The sequence below is a fragment of the Mustela nigripes genome, chromosome 16 (assembly GCF_022355385.1).
Source record: "Mustela nigripes isolate SB6536 chromosome 16, MUSNIG.SB6536, whole genome shotgun sequence".
Taxonomy (NCBI): Eukaryota; Metazoa; Chordata; class Mammalia; order Carnivora; family Mustelidae; genus Mustela; species Mustela nigripes.
In genome coordinates, this window is record NC_081572.1 from 3362230 (window position 1) to 3376563 (window position 14334).

Here is a 14334-nt window from a genome sequence, read left to right on the forward strand (position 1 = left end):
TGGCTCCACACACGTTCTAGATGCCTGGACACTGCGGGCGGAACTGGGGGAGGCGGCACCAGGCTCTCGGTCTGCTGACGGTCCCTGCCCTGAGATCCAGCTGAGCAGCCCCGTCCCTGCCAGTGGAGGCCTGTGGGGGTGGCAGACATGTCCAGAGGAGGCTCCTAGGGTCAACACACCCAGGCCCCAAGTCCCACCCTGGGAGGTCGCCTCCTCCCTGCCTCCCTCCAAGCTCTCCCCGGGCAGCTGGGGGCTCCCAACAGAGGGGGCGCGTCTGTTGTGGTTCAGCGTGGGGCTCTGGGGTACAAATGAGTCTGGGTAGGCTGAGGAGGGGAGCCAGGGGACAGCCAGGGGACAGCGGTCTCTGGAGACTGTGCAGCACGCTGTCGGATCTCCACGGGCCCCACAGGAGAGCAGAGCCTCCTGGAGGCCCAGCAGGGTCGCCTCTGTGGGAGGGATGGGGTGGGCCTGGCGTCAGGAGCCCCGGCCCGCAGGAGCCCCCTCCCCTCCCCACCCACATTTGAGCCCCAAGGCCAATCCTCCTGAGCTTGAGGCTGCCCTCTCCCAGTCAAGGCCACAGACCACTCCGGTCTCTGGATTTCAGAAAAGCATCCCAGGAGCATTTAACACTCACCTAGAATCCCATATGGAGACCCTGAAGAATCCTCATCACCCAGTGAGGCCTGGAGAGACACAAACATCTAGAAGGAAATCTGACATGCCCACCCACCTCCCATCTGAGAGAGAAGCCCCCTCCCTTGGGTGCAAGAAAAAAATTGCAAGGGCTACATTTTACATAATTGCACTTATCTGAGCCGTCCAGGGTGGGGGCTAGGGAAGCGTCCACCCCAGGGAGGTCACAGGGCAAGGCTGGGCTCTTGCTGGCAGCCAGCCCTCCACATCTGGACCCCTCCCGAGGAGTGGGTGCTGGCCTGCTGGCCTCCCCCAGGCCCCGGAACCCTCGGTCAGGACTGTGACCCAGAGGAAGGGGCAGGTGGGGGGCTCCTGGCAGGATTGGGCAGCCCTGAGTCTCTGCATCTCCCCCATCTCCCCCTTCCTAGTCCTGTGGAAACATCTACAAGGGCCTGGCTCAGACCGGAGCGTGGGGCTGCTTCGATGAGTTTAACCGGATCTCGGTGGAGGTCTTGTCCGTGATCGCTGTGCAGGTAGGGTCCTGCCTGCGGTCTGCGGGTCATGGCGGAGCTGGGGCTTGTCAGCTCACCTGCCAACCCTCGCACCAGACACTGCGCTCGGGCCTATGAGCCTCCTCGCCCGTCCCCAGTGCGCCGTGCCACGTAGGGGGGTGTGGCCTGGAGGCGGGAGACCCCGGCCTAGTCCTGCAGGGGCCTGAAGTCCCGGTGGGCACACAGAAGAATCGGATGGGGCCGCCTCGGTGTAACCGGAGACACATGAAGGTATAATTAATGGTGCTCGGAGGATAAGGACAGAGTTACAGGTGTCCGCGAAGGATGCCTTAGACAGCGGCGCCCGGAGGAGGACAGGGAGGAGGCGGGGGAGAAGGAAGGGAGGGAGGAAATCCACCCAAGAGCCTCGGGCGCGAAGGGCGGGGAGCCTGGGAGGCGGTGGGAGCCGGGTTCTCAAGACGGGGGACAGCTCTGTGCCGGCACGGCCCACGCGTCTGGAGGAACGTTCCCAGGTTGTACACGAACCCTCGGATCCTATGTGCGCTGGACGTGAGAGCCACAGGGCTCGCTCAGGGGGGCCGAGGCCAAGCGCGAGGTCCAGAATCCACGTGAATATTCCAAAAGGGCCTGGGGGTGTGGCCGGTGCAGGGGCTGGGACCCTTCGTCCCCCCGGCGCAGTAGACGGAGAAGCAGAGACCAGCTCCCCGCAGCCGGCACCCCCAACCCACCTGGGAGGCTGCAGACCAGGGCAGGAGGGGCCAAGCTGAAACCAGCTCCCGCCACGCAGGACCCACAACTGGTGACTCACTGGACTCCCAGCTCTGAGCTTGGCCGTGATTTTGGCCCCTCCCGACCTGTACGGCGGTTTCGCGGACACAGGCTCACGGGCAGGATTGGACGTGTTGTGGGAGGCCAGTGACGGCCAGACCGTTAGCTTCCCACCACAGAGCTGTCCCCGAGCCCTGGGCTGGAGGCCAGGGAGGCAGAGAGAGAACCAAGGCCGTGGCCTCGGGGTCCCCCGGCCCCCACGGGTACAGCCCCACGGGACCCCACCATGTGACCACCAAGAACCGGGCCAGGATGCTAGGAGAGCTTCGCACAGAGGGGAGGCAGTGAAGAAGCTATGGGGTATCTCCCCACTCCAGCCACCAGCCCTGCCCCAGGGGAGCCTGGCACCCCTAGGACCCCCGGGGAAAGAGGCCAGGCCCCAGGGCGGGAGCTTGGCTGAGAAGGTGGAGACTCCTTCAAAGTCAGAGGTTGGAGGGTTTTAACCTCGATCATCGGGCGCCCTCCAGTGGTGGCGCGCAGGCTTGCAGGGGTCCAGCAGGAGCAGAGGGTCCCCCGACCACCACCACCCCCACACCCCTGGCTAGTGAGCCCGGAGATTTAGGATTCTGCTAGTGCTGGGTTATCAGACCGTGTGGCACGGGGCTGGCTGCTGAGGAGTGCTCCCAAGGAGTCTGCCTGGGACACCACCCCTCAGGGAGGCCGTCCTGCCACGGGGCTGGGGGAGGGGCTGCGTTCTGCTGGGGGACACGGAAGCCCAGCCCCCATGATGTGCTGCACACTCCGCAGGGCAGCTCTCACCAACCAGCAGGGTCAGGAATTTGGAGCAGACCAGTGGTTGTGGGGGGGGGGGGGGGGCACGGGGGGGGGGGGGGGGCGGGGGGGGGGGGGGGGGGGGGGGGGAGTGGGTATGACTACAGAACGGGACGTGAGGGGTCCTTGCGGGGCTGGCAGAGCCCAGCTCTCAGCTGTGACCCTGCCCCGTGGTCATGCAAGGTGCTCCTGGCAGGGGAACGCCTTGGAGGGGCACACGGGGGCCCAGGAGCATGTCCCCCTGCCTTAGTTCTTGAAACTGTGTGGGAGTCTACATTGTCGCAAAATTTACCTAAAAAGGAAGCAAGAGCGAGTGTCCTCTGCAAACATGTGGCCACAAGCTTCAACGGCCGTGAAGATGGGGCCCGTGGAAGCCGGTCACCCCCACACCAACACTCTGTGTCAACTGTTTAGGTAAAATGTGTCCAAGATGCAATTCGGGCCAAGAAGAAAACGTTCAATTTCCTGGGAGAGATGATCAGCCTCATCCCCACCGTGGGGATTTTCATCACCATGAACCCAGGGTACGCAGGACGCACCGAGCTGCCCGAGAACCTGAAGGCCTTGTTCAGGTGTGTGCGCAGAGGAGGGCAGAGGGGACCCTAAGCTAGAGCGAGCGGGGAGCGAGGCGGGGAGGCCGGGGGGACGAGGTTCCCGAGTTCAGGGGGTCTAGCGAATGGGGCCTCCCTAGAGCGTGCACAGTGATCTTCGCGCTCTGCCTTCCTGGGGACGGAGGGCCGGTGCCCGTGGAAAGCCGGGTTCAGAGAGGAGTCGGTAGAGCAGGTGTAGGGCCTGGCATCAGCCCAGGCAGAGGGTAGAGGGCACAGGAGGAGCAGGGGAAGGGGAGAGGGGGCAGGGGTGCTGGACGCCCGGCCCCAGGCCCCCGGAATCCTGACTCTGTGGGCGTCCTGGCCCGAGAGGTGAGCGCCCAGCTGACGGGAGGCGGGACGGTGGGAAGAAGTGGGGAGAAGCCTGAGGCAGGCCCCGCTGATCTCCCCCAGGCCCTGCGCCATGGTCGTCCCCGACTTTGAACTGATCTGTGAGATCATGCTGGTGGCCGAGGGCTTCCTGGACGCCCGCCTGCTGGCCAGGAAGTTCATCACGCTCTATACCTTGTGCAAAGAGCTCCTGTCGAAGCAGGTGTGTGTCCGGGGCTGCGGGGTAGTGGGGGAAGGGCCCTCGGGGCGCACCCCGTGGCAGGCGGGCTCCGGCCAGAGCCGTCCCTAACCCAGCCCCCTCCCCAGGATCATTATGACTGGGGCTTGCGAGCCATCAAGTCGGTGCTGGTGGTGGCCGGCTCCCTGAAGAGGGGCGACCCCAGCCGGGCCGAGGACCAGGTGCTCATGAGGGCGCTGAGGGACTTCAACATCCCCAAGATCGTGACCGACGACCTGCCTGTGTTCATGGGGCTCATCGGGGATCTTTTCCCTGCCCTGGACGTGCCTCGGAAGCGGGACCTGAATTTTGAAAAGGTAGATGCTGCTGGGCCCTTGGGTCAGATGGGCGCCTCGGTGGGGCAGCCCCGGGCGGGCGGCCGCGTCAGGGAGCTGGTGGTAGTCACACAGCGCGGCTCCCCTGCCGGGAGAAACACCCAGAAGCCACGGACCTCCTTCCAGGCCTGGCAGCACCTCCGTGGGTGCTGGGGGGGGTAGGAGTAGCGGGGGGGGGGGGGGGGGAGGTGCTTCGGGCAAACCCATCCCCCGCGCAGACGCGACACAGCCACGCCGCGGGCCCTTCCCCACAGAGTCTCCCACGAGCACCGCCCCCGCCCCCAGCAGGACCACGGGTCCTTGTGCCCGTGCACAGCGCCCCTCCCGCGTGCCCCTCCCAGATCATCAAGCAGAGCGTCGTGGAGCTCAAGCTGCAGGCAGAGGACAGCTTCGTGCTGAAGGTCGTGCAGCTCGAGGAGCTGCTCCAAGTGCGCCACTCGGTGTTCGTCATCGGGAACGCGGGCAGCGGCAAATCTCAGGCACGGCCCAGGCCCGTCTGCACCCCCACCCTCCCCCACCCTCCCCGAAGGCCCTGTAGCTGCTGGAGCCTCAGCCTCTGTCACCTGCCCGCACCCCGGGAACAGGGCTGGTGAGGAGAAGACCCCCGTCCCAGGAATGTGGCCCTTCTCCTGGGCTCTCCCCCTTCCTCTCCTTCCCCCTGGACAGCAGCGACCTGGCCCTCTACGGCCGGCCACCCACCTCGCCCTCCTGTCCCCCACGTCAGCCCCCCAGCCTCCTGTCCCCACCTGTCCCCCCATGCCAGCCCCCCCCCCCCACTGTCACCAGTCCCCTGCCATTACCTGGGCGTGAGGAGAAGCAGGGTGGGGGGGCCACTACTCCTGGGAGCTGCGACATCGGCAGATTCTAAGGCAGCGGGGGTTGAGCTGGGAGCCCACAGGACGGACACCGTGTCTCATTCAAGATCATTTCTGAAGACTAATAGCACGGGGGTGCTCACAGCACGTAATTTTTTAAAAGGCAGAAACTATATGAACCCAATCTTCTGAAAGGAACTTGTCCGTGTGTCTGTATTCTCGGGTCTGTACACACACGTGTGCGCATGAAACAGTGTCCAGTGTCCTTAGAAACCCGTTCCTCCGACTTGAGGAATCATGGGTCGCTTCCTTCCCTTCAGATTGCCTTTATCACCCAGAAACTACAGCGAATTTTTCCTTATCTTAGCCTGGTCTCAGGGCTCGCAGGGCTCCCTCGTCCACAGGCGGCCGGTTGCCGCGCACTCCCCTCCCCCGGGCACCTGCCTCAGTCCGTCGGGGGCTCCAAACTCACCTGAGTGTCGGCGATGCAGAGAGACCCAGAGCAGGGCTTCTGTTCAGGCCGTGTACCATCCTCGGGAACTGGGGATGCAGCCTCCCCGGGTGTGGGTGTGGGAGCTGTGGCCTCCGAGCCCCAGGTGACCCAACGCACCCCCACGCCCAGGTCCTCAAGTCTCTTAACAAGACCTATCAGAACATGAAGAGGAAGCCGGTGGCCGTGGACCTGGACCCCAAGGCTGTCACCTGCGACGAGCTGTTTGGCATCATCAACCCGGCCACCAGGGAGTGGAAAGACGGTGACGGGGCTGTGGCCGGGTGGGCTGAGTGAGGGCGGGTCCCCAGCAGGTGTCCCAGGCTCACACCAGCCCTGCTCACTCACAGGCCTTTTCTCCACCATAATGCGGGACCTGGCCAACATCAGCCACGACGGCCCCAAGTGGATTGTCCTGGACGGGGACATAGACCCGATGTGGATTGAGTCTCTCAACACCGTCATGGACGACAACAAGGTTCGAGGGGCTCCTGGACTCCAGAGCTGAGCCCCAAAGCCGCAGAGATGGTCTGGGGGCCCGGGATAGGGCAGGGGCTCATGGGAAGGGCCGCACATCCCACCCACTACACGCGAGGGACAGAACCTGCCCGAGACTGGAATCGGAAGGGTGAGGGTCTGCCTGGAACCCCGCATAGGTCATCGACGAGGGAAAGTTCCCCATCACCGGACGTGTTCCTCGTGGGACACAGTTCCCCGTGCATCCCGTCTGAGATGTGTTGGGGAGCAGCGTGGGGGAGGGGCGCAGATACGGAGAGCACTCTCGCTTAATTGGCCTGTGACATGATGCGGCAGGACATCTCAGACCTTGGAAGGCAGAAGGATCTAGAAGCAGCTTGAGGAAGTGATTCTCAGTTGGCTGGAAGAGGGAGCTCAGGATTCCCCACGAGGGGCGGGACGGTGGTTTCAGAAAGCAAACGAGATCCCAGTGACATCCGACACGGCGCCCACCCCCGGGAGTGGTGTCCTGGGGTGGGTGGGGGCGGCTGAGGGACTGGGGTCAGGGGTGTCTGGGGAAGGCCGGCGGGGGGGCTGGTTGGTGGCGGGCACAGGGGCCCGGGTCCCGGCCTTCCGCCTCATCCATCGGAGATGTCCATGTGACGACCCATCCGGACGACGCAGGTCCGCCCCGGGAACCCACGGGCTGCCTCCCTTCCCAGGTCCTCACGCTGGCCAGCAACGAGCGGATCCCCCTGAACCGCACCATGAGGCTGGTGTTCGAGATCAGCCACCTGAGGACGGCCACCCCCGCCACCGTCTCCAGAGCCGGCATTCTTTACATCAACCCCGCAGATCTGGGCTGGAACCCGTGAGTGGGGTTGTCGTCTGCCCGTTCCAAACCGGCGGAGGAGGACGGGGCTGGGGGCATTTCGGAGTCACCCGTGCGGGCTTGCGCTGCGGCCCGGGGAACACCGCACGGCGGCCCCCGCGCATCGGGTGCCGGCAGCCAGAGGGTGTGAGACAAGCCAGGGGACTGTGCGGCGTGAGGCACGGAGGCGACCGCGTGGCACCGCGCGCTGGGAGCCTGGGGTGGGCGGGGGCGGTCCGGGTCCAAGAGGAGGCGGAGTTCGGGCGGACACCTGGCGGGAAAGGGGGTTTTCCAGGAGGACGAAGACTGCGGAGAGTCTGCCAGGCGAGAACCAGCCTGAACGGGGTCGGGGGCACGGGGCGGCGGGTGCGGGGGGGCGAGAGCGGGAGGTCGCGGGGTCCAGGCAGCCGTGAGGTGTTCGTGGACGGAGCGCGAAGCCTGACGATGCTGTTGGTGGGAAGGGGCGGGCGCGGACCGGCCGGCGGGGCTGCACAGGGACCCTTTCCGGTGTGAAGAGGACAGTGGCCCGTGCTGGACCATGGGCAGCCCCTGGGGGCAGAGGGGAAGGGAAGGGGTGAGAAGTGTTTGAATCTTAAGAAACTGAAGATGTGGCATTGATTCTGGGGGCCCGACGCCGACAGTCTGTAGGCAGGACTGGTTCCTCCCAGAGGCCCCGAGGGAGAGCGTGTCCCGGGCCACCCCTGGCTTCTGGGGGCTCCCCCCGGTCCTTGCATCCGTCTCTGCACGGCCACTTTCCTGTCTCTCGAGGTTTTCCCTCTTCTTTTCCCTCTTCCCGTCTTCTTGAAGGGACAGTCGTCAGACTGGGGCCACCCTAATGTGGGACAGTCTCCTTCCGAGATCCTGACCTTGACTACATCTGTCTGCAAAGACCCTTTTCCAAACCAGGTTACGTCTCCCGGTCTCGGTGGGCCTGTCCTTTGGGAGCCGCCGTTCTGCCCGCGACCCCACACGTGAGGGTTCTCGGAGTGCACAGGCGAGGCAGGAGCTGCGGACACAGGGAGGGAGGCGGGTTCCCAGGGGGCCGGAAGGAGAGAGCGCGGAGGGAAGCCTTGCCCCGGGAGCAGCTCTTGGGGACCCCAGGGGAAGAAGCGAGCAGGCCTTTGGGGACGAGGAGGAGAGAAGTGGAGAGGGTAGGGATCGGCCCGGGGCCCCCGGGAGAAAGGCAGCTCCCCCAGGGGCGGCCGTGACTGGAGGCCTGGAGACTGCGGGGCATATCCCAGAGCGGGAAGTGAAGCGAGGCTGCCTCTGGGGGCCGGGCAGGAGCCAGGCCGGCTGGGCCTCCCACGCGCGCGTGTCTCCCTGGGCCTGCACTTCCCGTCCGAGCCGGCGTGCCCACCTGCACGCGCGGAGGACTCTAACCAGGGCAACGTCTCTCACTCGACATGACATGAACACCTTCAGGCAGGAGGGCGAATGCGGCGGCGGCGTGCGCACAGACTCGCGGCCAGGCTCCGTTCTGGAGACCCGCCGTCTCCGGAGTCGGGTCCTAACTGTCCGGCATGGGGTTACCGCGCCTTGCCTGCGGACGCGAGCTGGGGAGGGGATGGCCCTGTGACTGGAGACCGTGCTGGGAGCGACACGGCAGAGCTTTCAGCTCTGGTTCTCAGTTCTGATCGAGCACGGTTAGGATGGGCCGTCCGAGGCGGGAGCTCGCTCACGGCCGCGGCTGCCGACCCCAGCTTCCTGCTTCTGCTCGGGCCGTCCTGGAAAAGACACACGAGGCAGCCAGACCCTATTTATGCTTTTAGCAGGCACTCGTGCAGCACTCAGGCTCCCTTCTACGGGCTTTTAAAATATCAGCCCAGGTGGTGCTTTGAAACGGGGGTCACTGTTGTCTTTCGCACTTATAGATGACGTGTTGAGTAACTCGCCCAAGCCACTGTTGGCCACAGTGGAGTGACTCAGGCCCAGGCAGCAGGCCTCAGAGTCTGCGATCTCACCCTTATGGTGGGCCCCTTCTGGGGAGCCCACTCCAGAGGCAGGTGGGCGCCAGAGAGTGTGACGTGGTTGCTCACAGACTGTCTATTGCATTAGTTTGGGCTCTCCCAATATGGCAAATTCAACTCAAACTAAAGAGAAAAAAAAAAAAAAAAGAATTGGCTCAGTTCACCAAGACAGCTTCAGGCATGGCTGAATCCAGGAATTCAGATGATGTAATGAGATCCCTGTTCCTCTCCCTTTCTCTCCCTTCCTTCCCCTTCCCACCCAGATGATGTCATGAGATCTTTTACTTCCCCTATGTTCAGCTCTGCTCTCAGTATTGACTTTATTTGGGGAAGAAAAGGTGGTTCCCAGTTGTTCTAAGCTTACAGCAGCCCCATAGCTAGAATGTCAGAAAAAGAGCCCATCCTCCCCAGCCCCACACACTTGTCAGGCTCTCATAAGCTCTATGTCTGGCCCCATCACAAGGCAGGCACGCCAGAAGCACATAGAGACACCAGGGCTGTTCAGCCAGGGGAGGGAGGCCAGGCAGACCCAACAGGGTGGTCCCAACACCCAGTGCCTCCCCGTCTGCCCCAGGGTGGTGAGCAGCTGGATCGAGAGGCGCAAGGTGCAGTCGGAGAAGGCCAACCTGATGATCCTCTTCGACAAGTACCTGCCCACGTGCCTGGACAAGCTGCGGCTCGGGTTCAAGAAGATCACGCCCATTCCCGAGATCACGGTCACCCAGATGATCCTGTACCTGCTCGAGTGCCTCCTCACGGAGAAGAACACACCGCCCGACTCCCCCAAGGAGCTGTACGAGCTCTACTTCGTGTTTGCCTGCTTCTGGGCGTTTGGGGGGGCCATGTTCCAGGACCAGGTGAGCAGCCGACCACGCAGGAGCCCGCCGCCCGCGAGAGGTCCCGGCCGCCCCGAGCTGGGCCCTGTTTGGTTCTCGTTCTTCGACAGCTTGTGGATTATCGGGTCGAGTTCAGCAAATGGTGGGTCAACGAATTCAAAACAATCAAGCTCCCCTCGCAGGGGACGATCTTCGACTACTACATCGATCCGGACACGAAAAAGTTCCTGCCGTGGACAGACAAGGTGCCTGCCTTTGAGCTGGACCCGGACGTCCCTCTGCAGGTAACTTGTCCCGGACAGGTGACAGTTGACGGACGACTTCGGGGCAGGACTCCTGCTTCGTGACGGGCGACCCCACGCAAACGCTTCCACAGTGGGACCTCCCGCGTAAACCGGAGACGCAACAAACCGGTCGGGTCCCTCAATGAGTTGGAAGGGGGACATCGGAGGCACGGTGTGTCTGAGGCTCACGGCTCCTCCTTCCCCTGCGGTCCTCCCCCCCCCCCCCCCCCCCCGCCAGGCCTCTCTGGTGCACACCACAGAGACCATCCGAATCCGCTACTTCATGGACCTGCTCATGGAGAAGTCGTGGCCGTTGATGCTGGTGGGGAACGCAGGCACCGGCAAGTCCGTGCTGATGGGGGACAAGCTGGACAGCCTCAACACCGACGACTACCTGGTGCAGGCCGTGCCCTTCAACTTCTACACCACCTCCGCCATGCTGCAGGGTGGGTGCGCGGCCGGAGCAGGGGTGCAGGGTGGGGGGCAAGGCCCACGGTGGGCCCCTACAGCCCAGCCTGGTCACCCCCAATCACGCTCATCCCACGTGGCTGACCCCTGGCCTCCACATTCCCCATGACTCCTCCTCACCAAAGACAGGGACTGGCCGGGGTCCTCTTCCCTCGTCACAGCCCCTCCGCTGGCCACAAGCCACAGAGTAGGGGGAGTAGGAGCTCCGGGGCAGATCCCACAGGAGCCTCTGGCACAACTGGTCTGGTGTGGCCCCGAGGTTGTCCAGCTGGAAGGTTCCTGCGGCCTGGGCCTTGGCCCCTCCACGCCCACAGCTCCTTTGCTCCTGGGGGTGATGGAAGTCAAGGGTCCACCCCCCCCCGGTGCCCCCTCCAGGGCCACTCCCTCGGCCACGGCCTGCAGTGCTGGGCACCCTGGGCCCAACAGGACCTCCCAACAGGATGTAGCAGGGAAACAGTGATAGCCAATCGGATCCTTTCTCTAGGGGTTCTTGAGAAGCCCCTGGAGAAGAAATCCGGGAGGAACTACGGCCCCCCAGGCACCAAGAAGCTGATCTACTTCATCGACGACATGAACATGCCCGAGGTCGACAAGTATGGGACGGTGGCCCCCCACACACTCATTCGGCAGCACATGGACCACGGGCACTGGTGAGTGGGTGGGGAGGGGGCCCGGGCAGGGAGCAGGACCACGACACAGATGACGGGGGCGGGGGCCACTCAGGGCTGGAGGGTGTATCAGGTCTCCGCTTCACCCATCAGCTAGGCCCCGGGCTGGCAGCCGTGGCCGAGGGCACCCACAGAGGAGGACAGACAGGTCCCTCCCCATCAAGGGTCCATCTGGCAGAGGAGACAAAGAGGTGCAGTCAGACAGGCAGGGGGAGCTCTGAGGGAGCCCCCCAGCATGGGCCCAGAGCAGTCCCCCGGCGGGGACAGAGACTGGCCTGGGGAGGCCGCCCTGCTCCCAAGAGCTTGAGACAACGTCAGGACTGGCCGTGGGAGGGACTTTGGAGGGACAGCATCCCGGGCAGAGCAGATGCCACACACAGAGGCCCAGGGGAGGAAGCATGGCCCGAGGAGGACCCAGCGTGGCTGGAGTGTGGAGCCAGAGAGAGAAGACGCTCGGGGCAGCTGCAGCCAGACCTCAAGACTCGTGCTGGCCCAGAAGCCTTCTCCTGCGGGTAGCCGAGAGCCACGCATGGCCTGTTTACAGCTGCAGTTTGGAAAGACCAGAACAACATTCGGTTTGGTTAACCTACATGTGCCTTGACGCAACGGTCCCCTAATGACCTGGCCAGTGGCCCAGGTCAAACCTGGGGGTCTGGGGACCGAAGGAACCCAAGAACTCCCATTGGAAATGAGACCCCGGAGGCATGAAGCCCACCCCTTTGCTGCCAAGAACTAGAGCCAGAGAGCGGTTCACAGGGTCAAGGTCACCTGCACCCGTCACTTGCCACACAGAGCTCAGGGGCAGTCGGATGCGGGGAAGGTCAGCAGCGAGGCAGGGACAGGGATGTGGGGGCAGGGTGTCAAGGGCCACTCCCAGGGCGTGTGACCGAGCCAGACGAGCGGTCCCAACCCAGGCAGGCACTGAACGTGGCGTGGGATGACACCGCTCGAAGACCATGTCCCCCAAGGCTCGGGACAGCCCAGCCACTGAGGCCCCTCACACACACGCTCACAGAGGAACGGGGAAGAGGACTTGCCGTGTCTGAGACGGACGGCGGGTCGGCGTCCAGAGTGTGCAAGGAATTCCTAGGAGCGGACAAGAACAGGCAACAGCTCCCAACGGAAGAAAACACACAACGCGGGGAACCCCCGTGGGTCAGAAGTGCAGGGAAAAGGCTTGATGATCTTGAAATGCCTCTGAGTCCCTGCACGCGCCATCAAGGAGATACCCCGCCTGCGCGATGATCCCGGCTGCCCAGGACGTAAGGACAACGGGGCAGACATCTGCTGAGCACCGGCCCTATTCAGGGGTCCTAAGTGTGTCTCGGTGCATTAGCTCGGTTGCTCCTCACCATGACCCAGGGGCCTGGGGTGGGGCCGCCTTGCCCGGGGTCCCCCTGCACAGCTGCGGAGCTGGGATCCGACCTCATGCCTGCACCCTGAGTCACTACGACGCCTCCCATTTCAAACTTTTCTTGAGACCGTGAAGCAAAATTGGCCGTTGCACCTCTAAGCGATGTGCCAGAAATGACCGGGGGCGGGCGGGGGCGCCCGGGGAGGGCTCCCCCAGGCCGGCGGCTCGACGCGGCTCCCGCCTCCCCCGCGCAGGTACGACAGGCAGAAGCTGACGCTGAAGGACATCCACAACTGCCAGTACGTGGCCTGCATGAACCCCACCTCCGGCTCCTTCACCATCGATCCCAGGCTCCAGGTAGGCAGGGGTCACGCTGGTTAGCCGGCCACTCTGGGCTGGAGGTACACTTTGGCACAAGAGAATAGAAGCACTGATTCGGGGCGCTGTCAGGGCTGCGGGCCGACACTCTCCGGAGAGCCCCCTCCCCTTGCGGCAGGCGTGCGCAGGAGGCTCCCCGGGGCAGCGAGACAGGAGCCAGCCCGCCCCCTGCCGGACCCCACAGGGCTGCCCGAGTTCGCAAGTGCAAGACCAGGCGTCCTGTCAACTGTGAATTTCAGACCAACAACAAGCACTCAGCCGGGATAAGCCATCCGGTGCGGTGTCCGGGACACCCCGGTCCTGAAAACAATGACTTGTTGTGCTTCTGAAACTCAGAATTCACAGGATATCCTGTGTCGCCTCTGCGACCCCACCCCGGCAGGACCTCCCTGCTAAAGTATCAAGCAGACGGGGACCGAGAATAGAACACCAGGCCTGGGCCCTGAGACACCCTCGCCTCCGCCAGAACGTGGCCGGAGAGCGTGCTGCGTGGATCTGGCGGTTTGGGACACGATTGATATTTGATGGGGTTTTAGCACAAGGAGGGCACCTGTCCGTTCTGACCACGTCCACACACCCCTGGGGGCCCCCGAGAAGGCAGCCCCAGCCACAAGCTAGACCCCGCAGGCAGCCTGATGGGGCTTGTCTTGTTCTGGGCAGCGCCACTTCTGCGTGTTTGCCGTGAGCTTCCCGGGCCAGGAGGCCCTCACCACCATCTACAGCACGATCCTGGCCCAGCACCTGGCCTTCCGCTCGGTCCCCATGGCCGTTCAGAGGATGAGCAGCCAGCTGGTGGCCTCGGCCCTGGGTAAGCTGGCCAGCCGCAGCCCCCTGTCTGCGGACACAGCCGGCGGCTCTGCGGGCCCCGTGGCTTCTTCACACACTCCCCCGGCCGATATTTTATTCATACTTTCAAATCAATACTTTTAAACGAGGCTGTGTTTCAGCAGGAGATCTTGTGAAATCTGACTGCTTGAGGAGAAGGCAGGGGTAGGAAATTCAGCACTCCAACAGGAGTTACACGTCAGCAGAGCAGCAAACCTCCCCCCGAGTCAGCGCAGATCTATTCCTCGAGTTGTCCGTATTCCGTAGTACATTTGCTCTAGAGACCGTACCCCAAGCTCTGTACTTCCTGAGGCCATTCAGAGCACCTAAGAATCGACGTATCTCTTTCCTGTAACAGCCCTGCACCAGAAAGTCACGGCAACATTCCTTCCCACGGCCATTAAGTTTCACTATGTCTTCAACCTCAGGGATCTCTCCAATATTTTCCAGGTACGGCTCTTAGAGCCCTGTTTTGGCCACATCCCTGATCCAAGGGGCTCTCTTCCTCCACTGCTCTGGGGAGGGAAAGCAAAGTGATGTGTGGACTGATGACATCACCATAGTAGTGACAGCGGTGATGGCTGTGATGATGACGACAGTGATGGTGGTGACGGTGACAGTGGTGGCCGCGATGATGGTGGTGATGGTGACGGTGGTGCTGGCTTTGATGGTGATGGTGGTGGTGGTG

General features: G+C 63.5%; 1 protein-coding gene across 1 annotated transcript in view; it reads left to right on the forward strand.

Moving 5' to 3' along the window:
* Positions 1–14334, forward strand: part of DNAH17 (dynein axonemal heavy chain 17) — a 91566-nt gene that overhangs the window by 41264 nt on the left and 35968 nt on the right. Inside the window, exons 36-50 of the mRNA XM_059379091.1 lie at positions 1062–1166; positions 3159–3316; positions 3746–3884; positions 3989–4216; positions 4576–4713; positions 5672–5804; positions 5890–6017; positions 6718–6866; positions 9408–9690; positions 9780–9953; positions 10192–10399; positions 10906–11071; positions 12698–12800; positions 13482–13629; positions 14005–14096. Of these exons, the coding sequence (XP_059235074.1) occupies positions 1062–1166; positions 3159–3316; positions 3746–3884; positions 3989–4216; positions 4576–4713; positions 5672–5804; positions 5890–6017; positions 6718–6866; positions 9408–9690; positions 9780–9953; positions 10192–10399; positions 10906–11071; positions 12698–12800; positions 13482–13629; positions 14005–14096 (2352 nt within the window). The remainder of the gene's footprint in view (positions 1–1061; positions 1167–3158; positions 3317–3745; positions 3885–3988; positions 4217–4575; positions 4714–5671; positions 5805–5889; positions 6018–6717; positions 6867–9407; positions 9691–9779; positions 9954–10191; positions 10400–10905; positions 11072–12697; positions 12801–13481; positions 13630–14004; positions 14097–14334) is intronic.